This window comes from Doryrhamphus excisus, linkage group LG3 (genome assembly GCF_037039965.1).
Source record: "Doryrhamphus excisus strain RoL-2023G ecotype Guam linkage group LG3, RoL_Dexc_Guam_v1.1, whole genome shotgun sequence".
Classification (NCBI taxonomy): domain Eukaryota; kingdom Metazoa; phylum Chordata; class Actinopteri; order Syngnathiformes; family Syngnathidae; genus Doryrhamphus; species Doryrhamphus excisus.
The window spans coordinates 23,933,551-23,954,725 of record NC_136359.1 but is presented as its reverse complement, the minus strand read 5'-3'; the positions used below and the strand labels follow the sequence as shown (position 1 = coordinate 23,954,725).

Here is a 21,175-nt window from a genome sequence, read left to right as displayed (position 1 = left end):
CCCCAACCAGCCAATACATACAGTACGGTACAGGTATGTACTGTATATGAGCGTTTAAGAGCTAAAATGCTAATAATAAAGAAAAATAGTAATACAAAAATATGCTTGCTGACTGCATACTTTTATTGTTATAAATAATGGCCCATATTTTCAATATTGAAAAAAGAAAGGGTTTCTTAAAACATATTTCTATCAGCGATTAACTGTGATTAATTCTGCGTTAACTATTGAGAAAAATGCAAGTATTATGAAGAAAAATATTTAAATTTTTGAATAAGTAATTTTTAAAATTACTTTTTATATGAAAAACAGATATAAAAAATAAAATAAAGTTAGGTTGGGGAATAATATATGAATAAAGTCAAAATATTACAAGGAAAAAATTTACAAAGAGTTGAACTGTGATTAATTCTGAGTTAACTATTGAGAAAAATACAAGTATTATGAAGAAAAATATTTTAATTTTTTAATAAGTAATTTTTAAAATTACTTTTTATATGAAAAACAGATATAAAAAATAAAATAAAAATAAAGTTCGGTTGGGCAATAATATATGAATAAAGTCAAAATATTACAAGGAAAAAATTTACAAAAAGTTGAACTGTGATTAATTCTGAGTTAACTATTGAGAAAAATGCAAGTATTCTGAAGAAAAATATTTAAATTTTTTTAATAAATAATTTTTTTACCAGATATAACCAGATATAAACGCGGCATGCTTGGAAGTGATTTATCCCCCCCCCCCTCAACCAGCCAATACATACAATACGGTACAGGTATATACTGTATATGAGCGTTTAAGAGCTAAAATGCTAATAATAAAGAAAAATATATATATGACATATACCATTGCAGATGGATTCATTGCATTGGAGACACAAGCAGTGACGCACAAGGCTGATGACAACCGATGTGTTTATCCCGCTCAGGAGCCGAGCAGCCATTTAAAAGCAGTTTTACGGCTTCTTTTGTATATTTCTCCATGGAAATATACTTTATGATGAATTGCGCTGCAGCAGTTTAATTTCTTCATGATGGGATTCCTCATTCGCTCGTATTACTTTTTTTTTTTTTTTTTAATGAAAAAGCCTCAGTAGAACATAGGAGATAAGTGAATGTGCAACATCTGCTAAAATCATCCAGGGGAAGCCGAGTCGCTGATTAGGACCGACTCAGGGTGAGCTCTTACATGTTTCCACGTTGCCCCACTACAGGTATTGTTGCCTGCTGCGATGTAGAACCGTCCTACAGAGCTCCGCGGCTAATAATTTCACCTCATCATGGAGCTTGATGTTGGAGGTCGTCAGATTTGCATGATTGGCCGTGTAATTGAGATGGACGCAGTAGGAGAGAGAAATAACATTGTGGGAGAGAAATAAGTAAAAAAGTCAACCACTGATGACATAAACGTGGCGAGGAGTTAAATTCCTGTTTCCGGTGAATTAGTAAGTTGCTAACCAGGCTAAGAACACGCTGTGTATTAATAACACAACAAGATGCACGCCATACTGTATTGTACTCTATCCAGGAAAATGTATGCAAACCAAGGCCAAACACACTCACCAGTGGCGTACGCTAACCGAGGTTCCACTATCCAAAATTTTTTCTGTTGCTTTTTTTTTTGTTACATAACTTTTTGTTTTAGGCTGCACGGCGGTCTAGTGGTTAGCACGCAGACCTCACAGCTAGGAGACCGGGGTTCAATTCCACCCTCGGCTATCTCTGTGTGGAGTTCACATGTTCTCCGCCGTGCATGTGTGGGTTTTCTCCGGGTACTCCGGTTTCCTCCCACATTCCAAAAAACATGCTAGGTTAATTAGCGACTCCAAATTGTCCATAGGTATGAATGTGAGTGTGAATGGTTGTTTGTCTATATGTGCCCTGTGATTGGCTGGCCACCAGTCCTCTCGCTTCAAGACAGCTGGGATAGGCTCCAGCACCCCCCACGACCGCCTGTCACTGCTTTGTGATGGCGGAAGACCCCACAGAGGTGCCCGCTGCTCGTTGAGAAGGGCGGAAAGTCTCCAAGAACACAGAAAAAGTCGTTAAATTTATTGATAGTTGAGTCTCTAAAGGGTCTGAAATAACACCCCTATAGTCACCTTTAAACTCGTATTACTCAATATAAGAGCGAGAATTTTTTTTTTACAAAATTATTTAGTAAATAACATTTTTTTTTTATTTAAATACATATCAATTGGGGAAATAATATTTAATTAATAATATTTAATTTTAATAATAATTTATATGTATAATTTAATATTAATTAAAATTTAATTTATAATATTTTTTCATTCATTCATTCATTCATTTTCTACCGCTTATCCTCACGAGGGTCACAGGGGGTGCTGGAGCCTATCCCAGCTGTCTTCAGGACGAGAGGCGGGGTACACCCTGGACTGGTGGCCAGCCAATCACAGGGCACATATAGACAAACAACCATTCACACTCACATTCATACCTATGGACAATTTGGAGTCGCTAATTAACCTAGCATGTTTTTGGAATGTGGGAGGAAACCGGAGTACCCGGAGAAAACCCACGTATGCACGGGGAGAACATGCAAACTCCACACAGAGATGGCCGAGGGTGGGGAAAGAAAATAAGAAGCCAAAAAGTTACCACTTCCACACAACATAAGAGGAGAACTCATTCATTCATTCATTCATTTTCTAACGCTTATCCTCACGAGGGTTGTGGGGGTGCTGGAGCCTATCCCAGCCGTCTTCGGGACGAGAGGCGGGGTACACCCTGGACTGGTGGCCAGCCAATCACAGGGCACATATAGACAAACAACCATTCACACTCACATTCATACCTATGGACAATTTGGAGTCGCTAATTAACCTAGCATGTTTTTGGAATGTGGGAGGAAACCGGAGTACTCGAGGGTGGAATTGAACCTGAGTCTCCTAGCTGTGTGGCCTGAGCGCTAACCACTCGACAACCGTGCAGCATGGATTTAACCCAAAAATCTGAATTATGCATCATATTTACATTGCAGTGTGAATGTATAGTCTCAGTTTCAGTAATTAAATCCATATTTTTGACTCTGATTTATTCTCGGAATATTAGAATAATAGAATGGGGTTTCATTCCAGCAGCAATCACTGATCACTGGTATTTTATTTTTCAGTCTACATAGTCACTTACTGAAAAAAAAACATACTTGTGACCAATTTTTCATCATCACAACATAATATCATTGAATGGTATGATTGTGTTATTGTTGTCACTTTCTGGCTTTGCTGTTAGTTCATGGCTGCGTTTGTTTGATTCTGTTTATTTATGACAGTATAACAAAAATGTTGTATCATGAGTACGTTAAATACAGTAAAGTCTCGTTATATCGATATTCTCGGGAGTCGGAAAAAATACCGATATAACCGGACTATCCATATATCCGATCCTGCGCCGAACTGCATTAAAAATGGGCGGATCTTTGATATGGCACCCGGAGGGGTAGGCGCGAGGGACGGGTGTTTTCCGCTGTGTGTGCTGCACTCTGGTGGTGGAAGTGTGAAAAATAAAGTTGACTGGAAGCAGCCGTTCGCCGTGTTTTTTTTTGGTATTGAAATTGAAAGATTGATTTAAGCTGCTTTTGTATCGATATAAGCAGACCAAATTGGCTGGCGGGAGATGAAAAGGGTATCGTAGTAACCGGATTATCATAATAACCGGATATCGTACTAACGGAACTAATTATATCATAAAAGACTAGAAATTTGCCGGGAAATGAAAATAGTATCGTAATAAGTAGTAATTCGTTTTAACCGATATCAATATAACGAGACTTTACTGTATGCATTTTTTTAACCAATAGGCTGTATCCAACCGCAAAACAACATAGTACATTAATTAATATATTTTTGAAAAACTGTGATAGGGTGAAATTGTGAAAGTAGCGAGGGATTACAGTACGATTTGTATGCTTCACAAATTTGGACAATGCAAATAGCTTACAGAAGTGAACTGAATCGCAGTATGAGGGCTATTTTTAGTGCAAGCTTCAAGATTCAGGTGGCGGCATAACACGAACGGGTACATACGTAAAAAGGATACAAAGCATGCTTGTGCACTTTAGCAAATACATCAAATGCTCCCTTGTGGTTGACTTGTGAGAGCTGCTCGGAAGGGTGACATTGACCTAGCCCATCCTCTCAACACCTTCTAATGGCCACTCTCTTTCTTTTCAACCTCTGACGCGGCAAACCAAATGCAAGAACAGAGAATGCATTTGTATCGTGTTGAAGAAAGGTAGAACTATACAGCAAATACACACGGAAAACACCCTAAGTGGGTAATAATTGACATTAATTTGTTCATTGTTTCAGTGCTTTGGTTCCGATTTTCTACAATAAAAGCTCTGATAAAACATTCCACTGTTCTCAAATATCTTACTTTTTATTTTTCTACACAAAATAAGATGAAAAATAAATAAACAAATCAAGAATAAAGAAAATCAATCAATCAGTAATAAATAAATAAATATAATAATAATAATAAAAGGGCAAATAATAGCCTTCAAGTTATTTCCTTTCAACTTAAATAGCCCAAAACTTACCACTTCCACACGGATAGGGAGGGTTTTCTCCGGGTACTCCGGTTTCCTCCCACATTCCAAAAACATGCTAGGTTAATTAGCCACTCCAAATTGTCCATCGGTATGAATGTGAGTGTGAATGGTTGTTTGTCTATATGTGCCCTGTGATTGGCTGGCCACCAGTCCAGGGTGTTTATTGATAGTTGAGTCTCTAAAGGGTCTGAAATAACACCCCTATAGTCACCTTTAAACTCGTATTAGTCAATATAAGAGCGAGAAAATAAGCCAGGGAAAACCTTTTTACAAAATTATTTCGTAAATAACTAATTTTACTTAAATACATATAAATTGAGAAAATAATATTTAATTAATAATATTTAATTTTAATATTAATTCATATAATTTAATATTATATTATTATTATTATTATTATTATTATTATTATTATTGAATTAATGATATTTTCTACCACGGGGGGTGCTGGAGCCTATCCCAGCTGTCTTCAGGACGAGAGGCGGGGTACACCCTGAACAATTTACAACATATTGCGCAACTGCAATCTTGAGACACATGCTAACTCGCACACTAGAGAGCTAGCGACCTAAACGGTAGCCTTCAAGTTAATTTCCTTTCAACTTAAATAGCCAAAAACTTACCACTTCCACACGGATAGGGAGGATAACTATTAACAGTTATTTAACCTTTAACATGAACATGAATCAAACGTAATAATTTTTTCTGGGTACATGATACTATGAAACTTGCGCTTAAACTTTCATATCAAGGCAGGGGCCTCAAGCTAGTGTCCTGCGGGCCACATTTGGCCCGCAGGCCGCGTGTTTGAGACCCCTGATTTAGAACCTCCTTAAGATCCAATTAACCAAGTCCAAGCAAGCGTTTTGGGGGGGTTGGGGGTTGTGTACAGGCAAAATCCTACAAATTCAGCCACTCTACCAAATACTTGTGGATGTATAAACTTGATCAAGCTGACCTGAAGTTTGTTTTTCCTCGGATGTTTGCGTTTTTTGTACACATTCCCACTCCGTGTATACAATACTTCCATCCCAACGTTTAAAGCAAGCTTTCATATTTGGTAAAGAAATGAAGCAGCGGCCCGACTGTGTATAATTTGTCATGTGATGTTATGTGCTGACCAAGGTTTTATTGATTCAGCTTGAGTGACTGGGAGGCGACAGAGTGCAGACTCTTTTTTTTTTTTTTTTTTTTTTTTTTATAAAACCTCAACCTTCAGTCAAAGCTCTCAGGAGATGGCTCTGTCAGCTGCTTACAAGGTCCTACTTGAACCATTGCCTCGGAATAGATGACAGTCGTGACTTTTATAGATATGTTACTTTCCTCTGCTTCAGTGCCACCACAACCCTGAGATTTATGAAGGATTTTATTCAAAGAATCCGGGACTCCGGCGAGAAAACCGCAATTCTTTACTTTTGTTTCAGTTCTATTTTACAGAAGCTAACGTCAAAGATCGAAAAAGTGTTCAACAAAAGGCAAATATTGTTCATAAATCTGTGTTAGTGAGCATTCATCTTTTATGATTCATAATCTAGCCAAGTCATACTGTTAGGTGCAGCATGTCAATCAATACGCTGATGAGACAACATGACTAGGTTGGCCACAGTAAAAGGCCAATCCAAAATGTGCACTTTAATATACATATTCAATATTTTTCAAATTTGTGCTACTCTTTTATTAAGTTTATTCTCTTAAAATTGTGACTTTTTGTTGCTTGTTTTTTCTTAATATTTTGATTTTTTCTCATTAGTGTTTTTGTTCTTCTGTTTTTTTTTCTTTTTCTTTTCATAATTATGATTTTATTCCTATCGTCCTATCGTTTTATTTTATTGTCACCATATTATAACTTATTTGTTTCAGATAGAGATTAATTGAAAATAAAATTTCTATTTAAAAAGTACTATTTTAACTTTTTGCAACTAAAATGACCGAATTCTTGTAAAATGGCGACTTTTTTCTCATTAGAATATGACATTTTCTTTTAATATTTAGTAATTATTTTATTGTCATAGAATTTAAATTTTTTTTTTGTTTCTGCTGTTTTTTTAAAAATTCCCAACAATTTAAAATCTCTTCTTGTTAATATTTTGATATTCTCACATTTGTGTTGTTTTTGTTTGTTTTTGGTTAGTTTTTCCTTTTCTTTTCATAATTATGATTTTATTCCTATCGTCGTTTTATTTTATTGTCATCATGTTATAACTTATTTGTTTCACATAGAGATGAATTTAAAATTAAATTTCAATTTAAAAAGTACTATTTTAACTTTTTGCAACTAAAATGACAGAATTCTTGTAAAATGGCGACTTTTTTTCTCATTAGAATATGACATTTTCTTTTAATATTATTTTTTTTTTATATTTATTTTATTGTCATAGAATTTCAATTTTTTTTTTTGTTTCTGCTGTTTTTTTTAAAAATTCCCAACAATTTAAAATCTCTTCTTGTTAATATTCCTGCTGTGAATTACAATGACGATGGCTTCCGGTAATGTTGAATTTATTTCCATATTTTGACTTTATTCTTGTAATATTATAACTTTTTCTGCAATGTAATTTCCCCAAAATTACAATTTTAATTGTTGTTCTGGTTTACTTTAAAATAACTTTTTTCTTTTATAGATTTTGACTTTAATACGACTGTAAAAATACTTACACATACAGTCCATCTTTTAAAATACAGTAAAGTCTCGTTATATCGATATCGGTTATAACGAATTACTACTTATTATGATACTATTTTCATTTCCCGGCAAATTTCTAGTCTTTTATGATATAATTAGTTCCGTTAGTACGATACCCGGTTATTATGATAATCCGGTTACTACGATGCCCTTTTCATCTCCCGCCAGCCAATTTGGTCTGCTTATATCGATACAAAAGCAGCTTAAATCAATCTTTGCTTAAGGATTTCAATACCAAAAAAGAACACGGCGAACGGCTGCTTCCAGTCAACTTTATTTTTCACACTTCCACCACACACACCGATTCCCGCACTTCCTGGTTCACAGGTCATGCTCAACCCGCCCCACATATTGAAATCCTTAAGCAAAGATTGATTTAAGCTGCTCGACATTGTTCTATACTATAGAACAATGTCGAGTGCGTTATTGCCCACTTTTAATGCAGTTCGGCGCAGGATCGGATATATGGATAGTCCGGTTATATCGGTATTTTTTCCGACTCTCGAGAATATCGATATAACGAGACTTTACTGTATGTATTATACATAATGAGACACATGATCAAGCACTGTCTATGACCAATTATGCATGAAGCCAATTGTCACTTGTTGTTCATGAAGTCATTAAAATCCCCGAACAGTTCCCAAAGCTTTGGTTGAGATGTTTCCACTCCATCTGATGAGCTTACAAAACAAGCAAAAAGACATTAAAAGCGACATTAAAAAGTGAATAATATTCATCCTCACAGGGGAAAGTCGGTGAATGTGTAAACGTCTGCAGGCGCATTCAGGTGGTGTGGGAACTTACGTAGCTATGATTGCATTTGATTAAAATGGATGAACAAGACGTCAAGTGTTGTTTACTTCACTTTACTTTTCCTTTGTGTATTATGCAAAGTATACATAGTCAGTAGCCACGTTTATATGAGTTTTTATTCTTTCCGAATGGAATCTTTCTGAATGACTTTTCCGAAAACAATGGTATACATGGAAAAGGAATATTCCAATGGCGTGTCTACATGCGCCGCAATAATCAACCAGAATAGTCAATGGGGCCACTGGAGCTCGGGTCTGGGTGAGACTGGGCCGTAACAGGTTTTCCAAAAAAAAAAAAAAAAAAAATGCATTTATTAAAAATAAAAATTTTTATAAAACTTTTTCTACAAGAAAAGCTCTGATAAAACATTCCACTGTTCTCAAATATCTTACTTTTTATTTTTCTACACAAAATAAGATGAAAAATAAATAAACAAATCAAGAATAAAGAAAATCAATCAGTAATAAATAAATATAATAATAATAATAAAAACTTAAGAAACCACATATAGTTGGTGGGTAGACAAATGATTTTTTTCAGATTAAAATGAACAAAGCATTATTAGAGCCCTGTAGACATGACAAAACACGACTATAGTCACATTTATACTCTTTTTATTTACAACATATTGCGCAACTGCAGGGTCTTGAGACACATGCTAACTCGCTAACTAGAGAGCTAGCAACCTAAACGGTAGCCTTCAGGTTATTTCCTTTAAACTTAAATAGCCAAAAACTTACCACTTCCACACGGATAGGGAGGATAACTATTAACAGTTATTTAACCTTTAACATGAACATTAATCAAACGTAATAATTTTTTCTGGGTACATGATACCATACAGCATCTATATCAAACTTGCGCTTAAACTTTCATATCAAGGCGGGGGGCCTCAAACTAGTGTCCTGCGGGCCAAATTTGGCCCGCGAGCCGCATGTTTGAGACCTATTTTGTCTAAAGATATTGTAGCCAGGTACATGGAAAATAGTAAAAATAGGAGTTGAGGGTTTTAACCAGGTTTCAGACAAACATAGAAAGTCCAAGTTAGAGTCTTATTAGCAACTGCTTCAATTGCTCTGACTTTGCACGACACTCCTAATATTCAAATATGCGGCAAAAAATTCCCTTGGGCATTGTGTTAGGGTTCCAAAGTACTTTTGCATGATTTACTGTCTAAAACAGCTTCAATGTACGCTGGTTTAAAGCCACTTTGTCATTGCACCAGACCACCGGAGGCAAGAATACAGTACGAGAGTTAAAGCGTTAAAGCGTTCTCTACTGTTTGTGTCGCAACAGTAACAGCACAATAAGTCCCAGTTCAAATCCCTCATAAAAACACAGGCTACTGTTGCGGCCATAACCCACGGAGAAATTAAACGCAACTCTGTAATTTCCTGTCCACCACTCATGCTTCCCTAGGAAAGCACATTTACAGCAACACACATAAGCACGAGTCTTATTTATGTCATTATGGCTTATTTACAATTATTTATATCTGCTAAATTTCATGTCCAGGGTGCTCTAATAATATTTAAAAAAAAATTATTGAAGGTTGTAAACAGATTATCTATACTCTGACAAAGAAAATCTTATTGTTAAGTGAAATACGGTTTATATAGTAGGATTTTTTTATTCATAAATTTGACATTTCCGCAGTTGGCGCATAGAAAATTTTTTTCTAAATGTGTTTTTTTAACATTAGAGATTCCTAAACATGAAATAACACCCCTATAGTCAACATTACCCACTATAGTAGACATAATATTAAAATCATAAGAGAAAATAAGCAATTTAAGACATGTGTTACTATAAATATGACAAATATGGGCGAGTGGTAGACAGGAAGTGAGATCGTTGGTTCAGAGTTGAGTTTTAGCTTGGCGTGGGTTATTACTTATTAGTTATTAGTGTCTGGTATTAGGGACGATTGTGCCTGAGTTATCATTCAAACCTGCACTAAAAGCCTTTTGTTCAAGTCTGGTGCTTGTGTGTCTCACCAAACATTACAGCAACATGACTGACAACTAGTGACCGCTGCAGAATATCATCACGGTGTCTTTGAATGCTTGAAAATGTTTCATTCTGACCAAAATATTTACAATTGAATGCATATATGCTATGTATACATATAATACATATTTTCTTGGCTATGAAGAAGCCATATTCAACCATGAAACAGCATGATTTAATAATTAATATACTGTGTTTTTGAAAAAACGTGAGTGAAACAGCAAAAAAATCTTATTGTTAAGTGAAATATGGTTCATATAGTAGGATTTTTTATTCATAAATTTGACATTTCCGCAGTTGGTGCATAGAAAAATTGTTTCTAAATGGGTTTTTTTTTACATTAGAGATTCCTAAACATGAAATAACACCCCTATAGTCAACATTACCCACTATAGTAGACATAATATTAAAATCATAAGAGAAAATAAGCAATTTAAGACATGTGTTACTATAAATATGATAAATATGGGCGAGTGGTAAACAGGAAGTGAGATCGGTGGTTCAGAGTTGAGTTTTAGCTTGGCGTGGGTTATTACTTATTAGTTATTAGTGTCTGATATTAGGGACGATTGTGAGTGAGTAATCATTCAAACCTGCAATAAAAGCCTGTTGTTAAGGTCTGGTGCTTGTGTGTCTCCCAATCAGTAACATTACTGACACCTAGTGACCAATGTAGACTAGTACACATTATCATAAACTTTTTTTTCCATATGTCTTTTAAATGCTTTCTGTATGTAGCTTCATTTAAATGTTTTTATCCTTAAAAATTGTTAATTTCGGCAAAAATATGCATATTTTTTCAGGGATATTGTACTGCGAAACTGCATGATGTACGAATGAATATATTTTTGAAAAAACCATTACAGAGTGAAACCATGCAATTCATGAAGTGCAAAGTGATTACTGTATCTTTAATTACCTTGGCACCAGTACACCAAATCTGAGAGAAATTGGTTGAAAAACATGGCCGCCATTGACGACACATAGGGGGAGCCACAACTGCCAAAACCATTAACTTCAAAATCCCCCCCCGGCAAGCATGATTATCTTGAAATTGTATGCTGCCGTCTGGCTAAATGCACCCAAAATAGCCTTTTGACCACAAATGCTAATCATAAAAACACGGCAGGCACATTCAAAATGAAGAATGTTTTACTTTCTGAAAACTAAAAAACAAAAAATTGTTAACTCCACAGAGGAGTCCTATACTTCTTATTGTCCTCAAACGTGGTTAGACTGGTAGAGCAATGGTAGCCAAAGTGCGGCACCAAGACCATTCTCGACCCACTGCATTTTTTTGTCATGGTCCTTGGGATATTCTAAAAATAAAATAAATTCTATCATTAATGAGACGTATATTTAGATGTTACAGGAGCTTCCACGCCCACTACTACTAGAAAGCACTGTGGGCGTTGTGAGAGGAAGTTGAGGGCTCCAAGCTAGGCTAATGGCTAACTTCTAGCCATTAGCTAATGGCCAGCTTCGAGGCAATGGCTAATGGCTAAACTCTAGCATCAGCTAAAGGTTAACTTTTAGCCATTAGCTAATGCCTAACTTTGAGGCAATAGCTAATGGCTAACGTCTAGCCGTTAGCTCATATCTAGCTTCGAGTCAATAGGTAATGGCTAATCTCTAGCATCAGCTAAAGGCTAACCTCAAGCCATTAGCTAATGCCTCACTTCGAGACAATGGCTAATGGCTAACCTCTAGCCATTAGCTCATATCTAGCTTCGAGTCAATAGGTAATGGCTAACCTCTAGCCATCAGCTAAAGGCTAACTTCAAGCCGTTAGCTAATGCCTAACTTCGAGGCAATAGCTAACGGCAAACCTCTAGCCATCAGCTAAAGGCTAACTTCAAGCCATTAGCTAATGCCTAACTTCGAGGCAATAGTTAATGGCTAACCTCTAACCATTAGCTAATGGCTAACTTCTAGCCATTAGCTAAAGGCTAACTTTAGCTAATGCTAAAGCAAGTAGCTAAAAGCTAACTTTAGCTAATGCCTAACTTTGAGGCAATGGCCAATGGCTAAGGTCTAGCCATTAGCTAAAGGCTAACTTCTAGCCATTAGCTAATGCCTAACTTTGACGCAATAGCTACTAGCTAACTTCTAGCCATTAGCTAGTAGCGAACTTCTTGCCATTAGCTAAAGGCTAACTTTAGCTAATGCCTAACTTTGAGTCAATAGCTAATAGCTAACCTCTAGCCATTAGCTAAAGGCTAACCTCTAGCCATTAGCTAATGCCCAACTTTGAGGCAGTAGCTAATGGCTAACCTCTAGCCATTAGCTAATGCCCAACTTTGAGGCAGTAGCTAATGGCTAACATCTAGCCATTAGCTAATAGCTAACTTCTCGCCATTAGCTAAAGGCTAACTTTAGCTAATGCCTAACTTTGAGGCAATAACTAATGGCTAACTTCTAGCCATTAGCTAGTAGCTAACTTCTTGCCATTAGCTAAAGGCTAACTTTAGCTATAATGCCTAACTTTGAGTCAATAGCTAATAGCTAACCTCTAGCCATTAGCTAAAGGCTAACCTCTAGCCATTAGCTAATGCCTAACTTTGAGGCAATAGCTAATGGCTAACAAGTTATTTCCATTAGCTAATAGCTAACTTCTCGCCATTAGCTAAAGGCTAACTTTAGCTAATGCCTAACTTTGAGGCAATAACTAATGGCTAACCTCTAGCCATTAGCTAATGCCTAACTTTGAGGCAATAGCTAATGGCTAACATCTAGCCATTAGCTAATAGCTAACGTCTCGCCATTAGCTAAAGCTAACTTTAGCTAATGCCTAACTTTGAGGCAATAACTAATGGCTAACCTCTAGCCATTAGCTAATGCCTAACTTTGAGGCAATAGCTAATGGCTAACAAGTTATTTCCATTAGCTAATAGCTAACTTCTCGCCATTAGCTAAAGGCTAACTTTAGCTAATGCCTAACTTTGAGGCAATAACTAATGGCTAACCTCTAGCCATTAGCTAAAGGCTAACTTCTAGCAAGTAGCCAGTGCCTAACTTTGAGGCAATAGCTAATGGCTAACCTCTAGCCATTAGGAGGGTGAAGACCTGGTGTTGTTGGAAAACCACCGGACCTATGTGACATGTTGCTATTAAGGAAGACTTACACGTTAGCGCTGTAGCTATGTCATCAGCTTTTGTCATCATTCAGCAGGAAGACGTCTGCCCTGGTCATGGATGGAGCATCCTTGATTAATGAAGATGCATGCGTGTATTTCCACAGGTATTACGTGTGCGTGGCCATCCTCATCTACTTCCTTCCCCTGTTGGTGATGGGCTGTGCTTACCTGGTGGTGGGACTTAGTCTCTGGGCCAGCGAGATCCCGGGAGACTCTTCTGACCGCTACAAGGAGCAGCTGACCGCCAAACGCAAGGTACGCTGTTGTGTATTAATGCGAATATGCTAATTTTTTTTTTTTCAGATTAAAATGAACAAAGCATTATTAGAGCCCTGTAGACATGACAAAACACGACTATAGTCACATTTATACTCTTTTTATTTACAACATATTGCGCAACTGCAGGGTCTTGAGACACATGCTAACTCGCAAACTAGACTGCTAGCGACCTAAACGGTAGCCTTCAAGTTATTTCCTTTCAACTTAAATAGCCCAAAACTTACCACTTCCACACGGATAGGGAGGATAACTATTAACAGTTATTTAACCTTTAACATGAACATGAATCAAACGTAATAATTTTTTCTGGGGCCGCACTAACATTAAACTTTCATATCAAGGCGGGGGCCTCAAACTAGTGTCCTGCGGGCCACATTTGGCCCGCGGGCCGCATGTTTGAGACCCCTGCTCTAATGTTTTAAAAAAAAAAACACATTCATAAAGTTGTAAACAATTTTTCTATGCGCCAACTGCGGAAATGTCAAATTTATGAATAAAAAAATCCAACTATACGACACATTTCACCTAACAATAAGATTTTCTTTGTTAGAGCATAATCTGTTTTACGGTCTTAAATACAGTTTTTAATATTAATAGAGCGCCTTGGACATGAAATAACACACCTATAGTTGCCTTTATACTAGTATCACCCAATTTAGCAGAGATATAATAATAATAATAATAATAATAATAATAATAATAATAATAATAATAATAATAATAATAATAATAATAATAATAACAATCATCCCTAACATGTGCTAATGTAACCTATGGCTAGCTAAAACTCCATGTCACTTCACTTCCTATCCACAGGAGGTGTTATTTCATATCTTGAGGGCTCTAATAATGTTTAAAAATATATTTAGAAGGTTATAAACATGTTTTTCGATGTGACTTGTTTTTTTTTTTTGTTTGCGTTGCAGGTGGTGAAGATGATGATCGTGGTCGTTTGTACGTTTGCCATCTGCTGGCTGCCCTACCACGTGTACTTCCTGTTGCACCAGTTTTTCCCCGATATGTTTGAGGAAAGATTCATCCAGCAAGTCTACTTGGCCGTTATGTGGCTGGCTATGAGTTCCACCATGTACAACCCCATCATCTACTGCTGCCTCAACAGCAGGTCAGTATCTGCACTCTCAACTGATATACAGCACAGTCTGTTAATATTATCTGTTCATATAAAACAGATATATCTATCAAATATTTATACCAAATACTAGGGGTGGAAGAAAATATCATTTCGGCGATAAAAAGTATGATATGCATTTATCATAGACCAGGGGTCTCAAACTCAATTTACCTGGGGGCCACTGGAGCTAGGTTCTGGGTGAGACTGGGCCGCATCAAGTTTCCCAAAAAAAAAAAAAAAAAACGCATTTATTAAAAACAGAAAAATATACAAACTTTTTCAATGCTTCAATGCTAACTGGCAAACTAGAGAGCTAGCGACCTAAACGGTAGCCTTCAAGTTATTTCCTTTAAACTTAAGTAGCCAAAAACTTACCACTTCCACACGGATAGGGAGGAGACTTAGACTTAGACTTAGACTGCATTTTTTCACAGCTAATAGAATGTGAACATTTGAGCTTGATCTTGAGACATCATTTAATTTATTTGTTTTTTATGGGTTTTTTTTGTGTAAATTTAAAGCTGGATGTTAAAGCTTTATTTTTACAGACTAAAGTTTGTGATCCAGCATAACATACTGTTCTAATGGAATAAAAAATGTGTTTAGTAAGTGCATATCGCTGGTGTAATTCAGTTTTTCCAGGAAATAATCTTTAACTACAAGAAAAAAAAAATAAATAAAATATCGCCTTGTTAACAATATCGGGATATATCGTATTGTGATACGTATCGTATCGGCAGATTCTTGCCAATACACACCCCTACCAAATAGAAATATCGTGGTGTGGTACGTGTTTGTCACACTTCATCAAATTGTTAGTCGATGGCAACACAATTGAAGACAAAAAGCAGTTTTGCAATAAATATTATTTTATGAAAGGACAATGCCTGTCGTGTATATTTAGCTTAGCAAAAAATAGACAAGGTGTTAATCGTCTCCTCGCCGTCACACTGTGGGTATTTTCACCTTGAAAATTCGTTCAACACGACAAAGTGAAATATGTGAGCGTCCTAATAGATGCTGAGGTTTAGTCATTCGTCATAAACTTTGTCTCCACCAATTCAGATGATTTAAATCAAATAATGGTTATCTCTTTTCCATTTGCCATCAATTTCTTCTTATCTCTTTCCCTCTCCTCTTTATTCACTGCCCTCTCTCTCCCTCTCCCGGAGATTCCACAATGCCTCGCCTCAGTTGTTCCGGTTATCACCGCTGTAATTTTTTACTGTAAACCTCGCATGATGAGACATGTAAATGAACACCTGCCAGCAGCAAGTGTTGCGGAAAGTCAACCCCCGAATGAACGTCCCTTATACGTCAATTGCAACATGCTTCAGTTACAGCAGGGGTCTCAAACTCAATTTACTTGGGGGGCCACTGGAGCTAAAAAAACAAAAAAAAAAAAAAAAGAAAAATGAATAAACTTCGCTTTGGTTCCGATTTTCTACAAGAAAAGCTCTGATAAAACATTCCACTGTTCTCAAATATCTTAATTTTTATTTTTCTACACAAAATAAGATGAAAAATAAATAAACAAATCAAGAATAAAGAAAATCAATCAATCAGTAATAAATAAATATAATAATAATAATAAAAACTTAAGAAACCACATATAGTTGGTGGGTAGACAAATGATTTTTTTCATATTAAAATGAACAAAGCATTATTAGAGCCCTGTAGACATGACAAAACACGACTATAGTCACATTTATACTCTTTTTATTTACAACATATTGCGCAACTGCAGGGTCTTGAGACACATGCTAACTCGCAAACTAGAGAGCTAGCCACCTAAACGGTAGCCTTCAAGTTATTTCCTTTCAACTTAAATAGCCAAAAACTTACCACTTCCACATGGATAGGGAGGATAACTATTAACAGTTATTTAACCTTTAACATGAACATGAATCAAACGTAATAATTTTTTCTTGGTACATGATACCATACAGCATCCATATCAAACTTTACATTAAACTTTCATATCAAGGCGGGGGCCTAAACTAAGAAAAATCACAATTTTCATGAAAAGTTTTGTGAAATATTAAATGATTAAAATCTTTAATCACGATTAATCACATTTTGTCTGTAGTTAACTCAGAATTAATCACATTTAATCCGATAAAAATAAGTTTTCATCTGTAATAAAGTAGGGGAAATCTTACTAAAAAAACGATTCTATGTGCTATTACAATGATAATTACATAAAATTTTATGTGAAGAGATATCAATTTTGGAACTCTGGGCAATTATTTAAAACAATACAGTCAGCAAGTTTGTAAAATACTATACTTTTATTTTTATTTGGAACATTGTCACACCATTTTTCCAGAGGGGAAAGGAAAGGAATAGAAGTACGTAGAACTGGGTTGCAATTTGTGCATTATTAAAAAAAATCATGATTTTCAAACAAAAATGTTGTGAAATATCAAATGATTAAAATGTTTGATCACGATTAATTTTATTTTTTATCTATAGTTAACTCGGAATTAATCACATTTAATCATAGATAAAAATAAGTTTTAATCTATAATAAGTGTAGGAAATCTTACTAAAAACGATTCCTTGTTACAATTATTATAATTTATATTAAAATAATTACATCAAATTTTGGAATATATATCAATATATATATATATATATATGATATATATATATCAGATATCAATTTTGGAATTTTGCCACGATTTTACATGAAAAAATGTTGTGAAATAGCAATATAAACGATTAAAATGTTTGATCACGATTAATCGCATTGTAGTCATAGTTAACTCAGAATTAATCACATTCAATCACAGATAAAAATAAGTTTTCATCTATAATAAGTAGGGGAAATCTTACTAAAAACGATTCTATGTGCTACTACAATGATAATTACATGAAATATTATATAAAGAGATATAAATTTTGGAACTCTGGGCCATTATTTTAAAACAATACAGTCAGCAAGCATATTTTTGTATGACTGTTTTTCTTTATTATTAACATATTCGCTTATAAAGTCGCCCCCAAACGCTCAGCAAATACAAAATGTGAGCGAGTGAGACCTCTCACATGAAAACTAAAATGTTTTTTTATTACAGTGTCAGCTCAAAAGATTTTTTTTTGAAAAAATTACCGCTGTTAAAGGAAACATCATGTCATTAAAGTGTTAACTTTGACTGTACATTAGGAGTGCAACAATACACGTATTTGTATCAAAGCGGTCCCCGGCACACTTCCGGTTGCCACCTTGATGCAGCTATGTGAATTGTGTCATTGGGTTACATTTAAAAACCTAACTTTAATTAAATATCAGAAAAGTCATATGGCCTCAGTGCTGAACGTAATGTTTGCACAAAGATAACACGTGCGTGCAAATGCATCTGCATATTTAGGATGTGTGTGTCTCTGGCCAATTGGAACCAGTCCAATAATCCTCTCAGATTTTGTGTTGCTGCACAGCTACAATTAGGGAGGAAAAACATTTGTTTTTATGGGCCTAATTTTCCACAATGCAGAGCAGCTGGTGACCAACTTTTTCACTAATCACAGCCTCCTGCTCTTGTGTGACAGTGAGATGGCATGGTGAGCTTCTTACAAAAAATAATAGAAAAGTAGGATATATGGTCCTAGTTATGGTTTACAGTAAATATCTGCTTTTTTGAGACCCCTGGTTTAGCATAAGATCCCATTGTAGTTGGGAGGGCAAGGTGAGGAGCAGCGAGGAGCAGAGCGGCAAAGAGAAAATGGAGAAGCATGTTTAGGTTATCGGTCAATTCATTCATTTTCTAAACCGCTTATCCTCACGAGGGTCGAGGGCATGCTGGAGCCTATCCCAGCTCGCTTTAGGGCGAGAGGCGGGGTACACCCTGGACTGGTGGCCAGCCAATCACAGGGCACATATAGACAAACAACCATTCACACTCACATTCATACCTATGGACTGAATGAATAGGAAATTTCAAAGACACTCGGACTGCGCCATTGATAAAGGAAAGGAATAGAAGTACGTAGAACTGGGTTCCAATTTGTGCATTATTAAAAATGGAAAAATCAAAAATGTTGTGAAATATCAAACGATTAAAATGTTTGATCACGATTAATTTTATTTTTCTCTATAGTTAACTAGAATTAATCACATTTAATCATAGATAAAAAATAAGTTTTCATCTAGAATAAGTATAGGAAATCTTACTAAAAAAATGATTCTATGTGCTATTACAATAATTACATCAAATTTTATGTAAAGAGATATCAATTTTGGAATTTTGCCACGATTTTCATGCAAAATGTTGTGAAATAGCAATATAAACGATTAAAATGTTTGATCTCGATTAATCGCACTGTGGCCGTAGTTAAATCAGAATTAATCACATTTAATCACAGATTAAAAATAAGTTTTCATCTATCCTCACGAGGGTCGCGGGCATGTTGGAGTCTATCCCAGCTGTCTTCGGGCGAAAGGCGGGGTACACCCTGGACTGGTGGCGAGCCAATCACAGGGCACATATAGTCAAACAACCATTCACACTCACTATGGACCGAATGAATGGAGGAAATTTCAAAGACACTCGGACCGCGCCATTGATAAACGCTGAGTCATATGACTGATTTGCTTACCACCAAAGCAACTCAAGTTTAGTCTGCTTCATCGATGCAAAGCTAATAGTCATCGCTAACATTAGCAGCAAAGATTTTAGCAAGTTTTTGAGCAAGTCTGCGGCCGACAGGCTGACTAATGTTCTTGCCAAGTCGACTAAAAGTTGCAGGCACTGTAAATGTTAAACAATTCCTGTTTACATTTTGTTATTAAAAAGTTTTTTTCACATAATATGGAGAGAAAACTATAATAAAATAAATTAAATTCTGTTGTAATTCCTCTGCAGGTTCCGTGCCGGTTTTCAACAAGCTTTCCGCTGCTGCCCCTGTGTCCCTCAAGGCTCACACGAAGGTCTGGAGCTGAAGTCCACTCGTTACTTTCAAACTCAGACAAGCACCTACAAAGCCGGCCGAATGGAGACCACCGTATCCACGGTGGTCCAGGTGGGGGATGAAATGGAGCACTCCAAACCAAAAGCCAGAGTCGGTCCTGGGCCTGTTGGAGCCGCTGTGGTGTCTTCTTTGGAGCTCACCTCCAACGGGTCTTCATCTTGGAGCGTCTCCAAAACGGTGTCTGAGGGATCTAGCTTCTATTCCAATAACAACCTTCAAGAGCAGACGTTGTGAGTTGTGCAAAAAGACGACGCAAACGTTCGAGGGATTGCTTTTACATTGGAACGTCGTTTACAAACAACCTGGTGGAAAAGACTCGGGAATGACGACGACGTCAAAAGTCGCACACAGAAGCAGATGCACTGCTTGATTGTTCACGCAACTTTCTGCTCGTCACACCCGCCCTCGCATTGCACACATCACACAATCTCCATCTCACAAGTCTATTTTAGAGCAGCTGAGCTAAAACATGACACCAGCAGGCTGTCAGTGCACGGCTCTTCATTCCACACAAGTGTTTTCATGCAAAGAGACAAAGCTGGAGGACCTCAGGTTTGGGAGTATTTTCATGCCAATATGTCCCCCCCCTCCCCCAAGTGAGACATGTCAAGATTGAGCACCTGTTTGGCTCAAGGGAGCCCCAACAGACGCTCCTGGAAAAGCAGTGATGATTACCTGAAGCACTGTCGTGACTATTTCATCACGATAAACATTGACTCCAACAGCTGCTAGCATCTCGTCTGCGTCACGGAGATGCTCCAGAGACTGACAACGGACTCGGGCCAACCTGGAACAGGACACAAAAGAACTATCGCAGGGATGAAGTCTAATATTTGTCAAGCACGCTTTGCGTTCTAAACACTTTCACTCCAAAACACAACGTACCTTTGCGCAAAACTTATTATATGTACAAACCTTGCTATTGTTTGCTCCAGCGTGCATTTGTTTACCGCACACATTTTAATACCATTTAGTGGAAAACTAAAAAGTAGACCTAAAATCATTCAAAACTTAACTCAACCCGTGGAACCTTGGTTAGCGTTATACATCCATTCCAGAAGGTCCGACTCTAACTGAAACGTACTCTAACCAAGTAATAATGTAAATCCACTTAATTCATTTCAGGAAGCCCAAAATGTTAACATGACTATTTCATCGCGATAAACATTGATTCCAAACACGCTTTGCATTCTAAACACTTTCACTCCAAAACACAACGTACCTTTGCGCAAAACTTAGCATATGTACAAACCTTGCTATTGTTTGTTCCAGCGTGCTGTGTGTTTAATGCCGTTTAGCGGAAAACTAAAAAGTAGACCTAAAATCATTCAAAACTTAACTCAACCCGTGGAACCTCGGTTAGCGTTATACATCCATTCCAGAAGGTCCGACTCTAACTGAAACGTACTCTAACCAAGTAATAATGTAAATCCACTTAATTCATTTCAGAAAGCCCAAAATGTTAACATGACTATTTCATCACGATAAACATTGACTCCAAACACTTTCACTCCAAAACACAACGTACCTTTGCGCAAAACTTATCATATGTACAAACCTTGCTATTGTTT

At 36.5% G+C, this 21,175-nt stretch overlaps 1 protein-coding gene across 1 annotated transcript in view; it reads left to right on the top strand.

Moving 5' to 3' along the window:
• tacr1a (tachykinin receptor 1a) overlaps positions 1-19,855 on the top strand; it is a 38,225-nt gene extending 18,370 nt beyond the window's left edge. The window contains exons 3-5 of the mRNA XM_058069883.2: positions 13,327-13,477; positions 14,428-14,624; positions 19,499-19,855. Of these exons, the coding sequence (XP_057925866.2) occupies positions 13,327-13,477; positions 14,428-14,624; positions 19,499-19,838 (688 nt within the window). The 3' untranslated portion in view covers positions 19,839-19,855. The remainder of the gene's footprint in view (positions 1-13,326; positions 13,478-14,427; positions 14,625-19,498) is intronic.
• Positions 19,856-21,175: the final 1,320 nt, after the last annotated feature.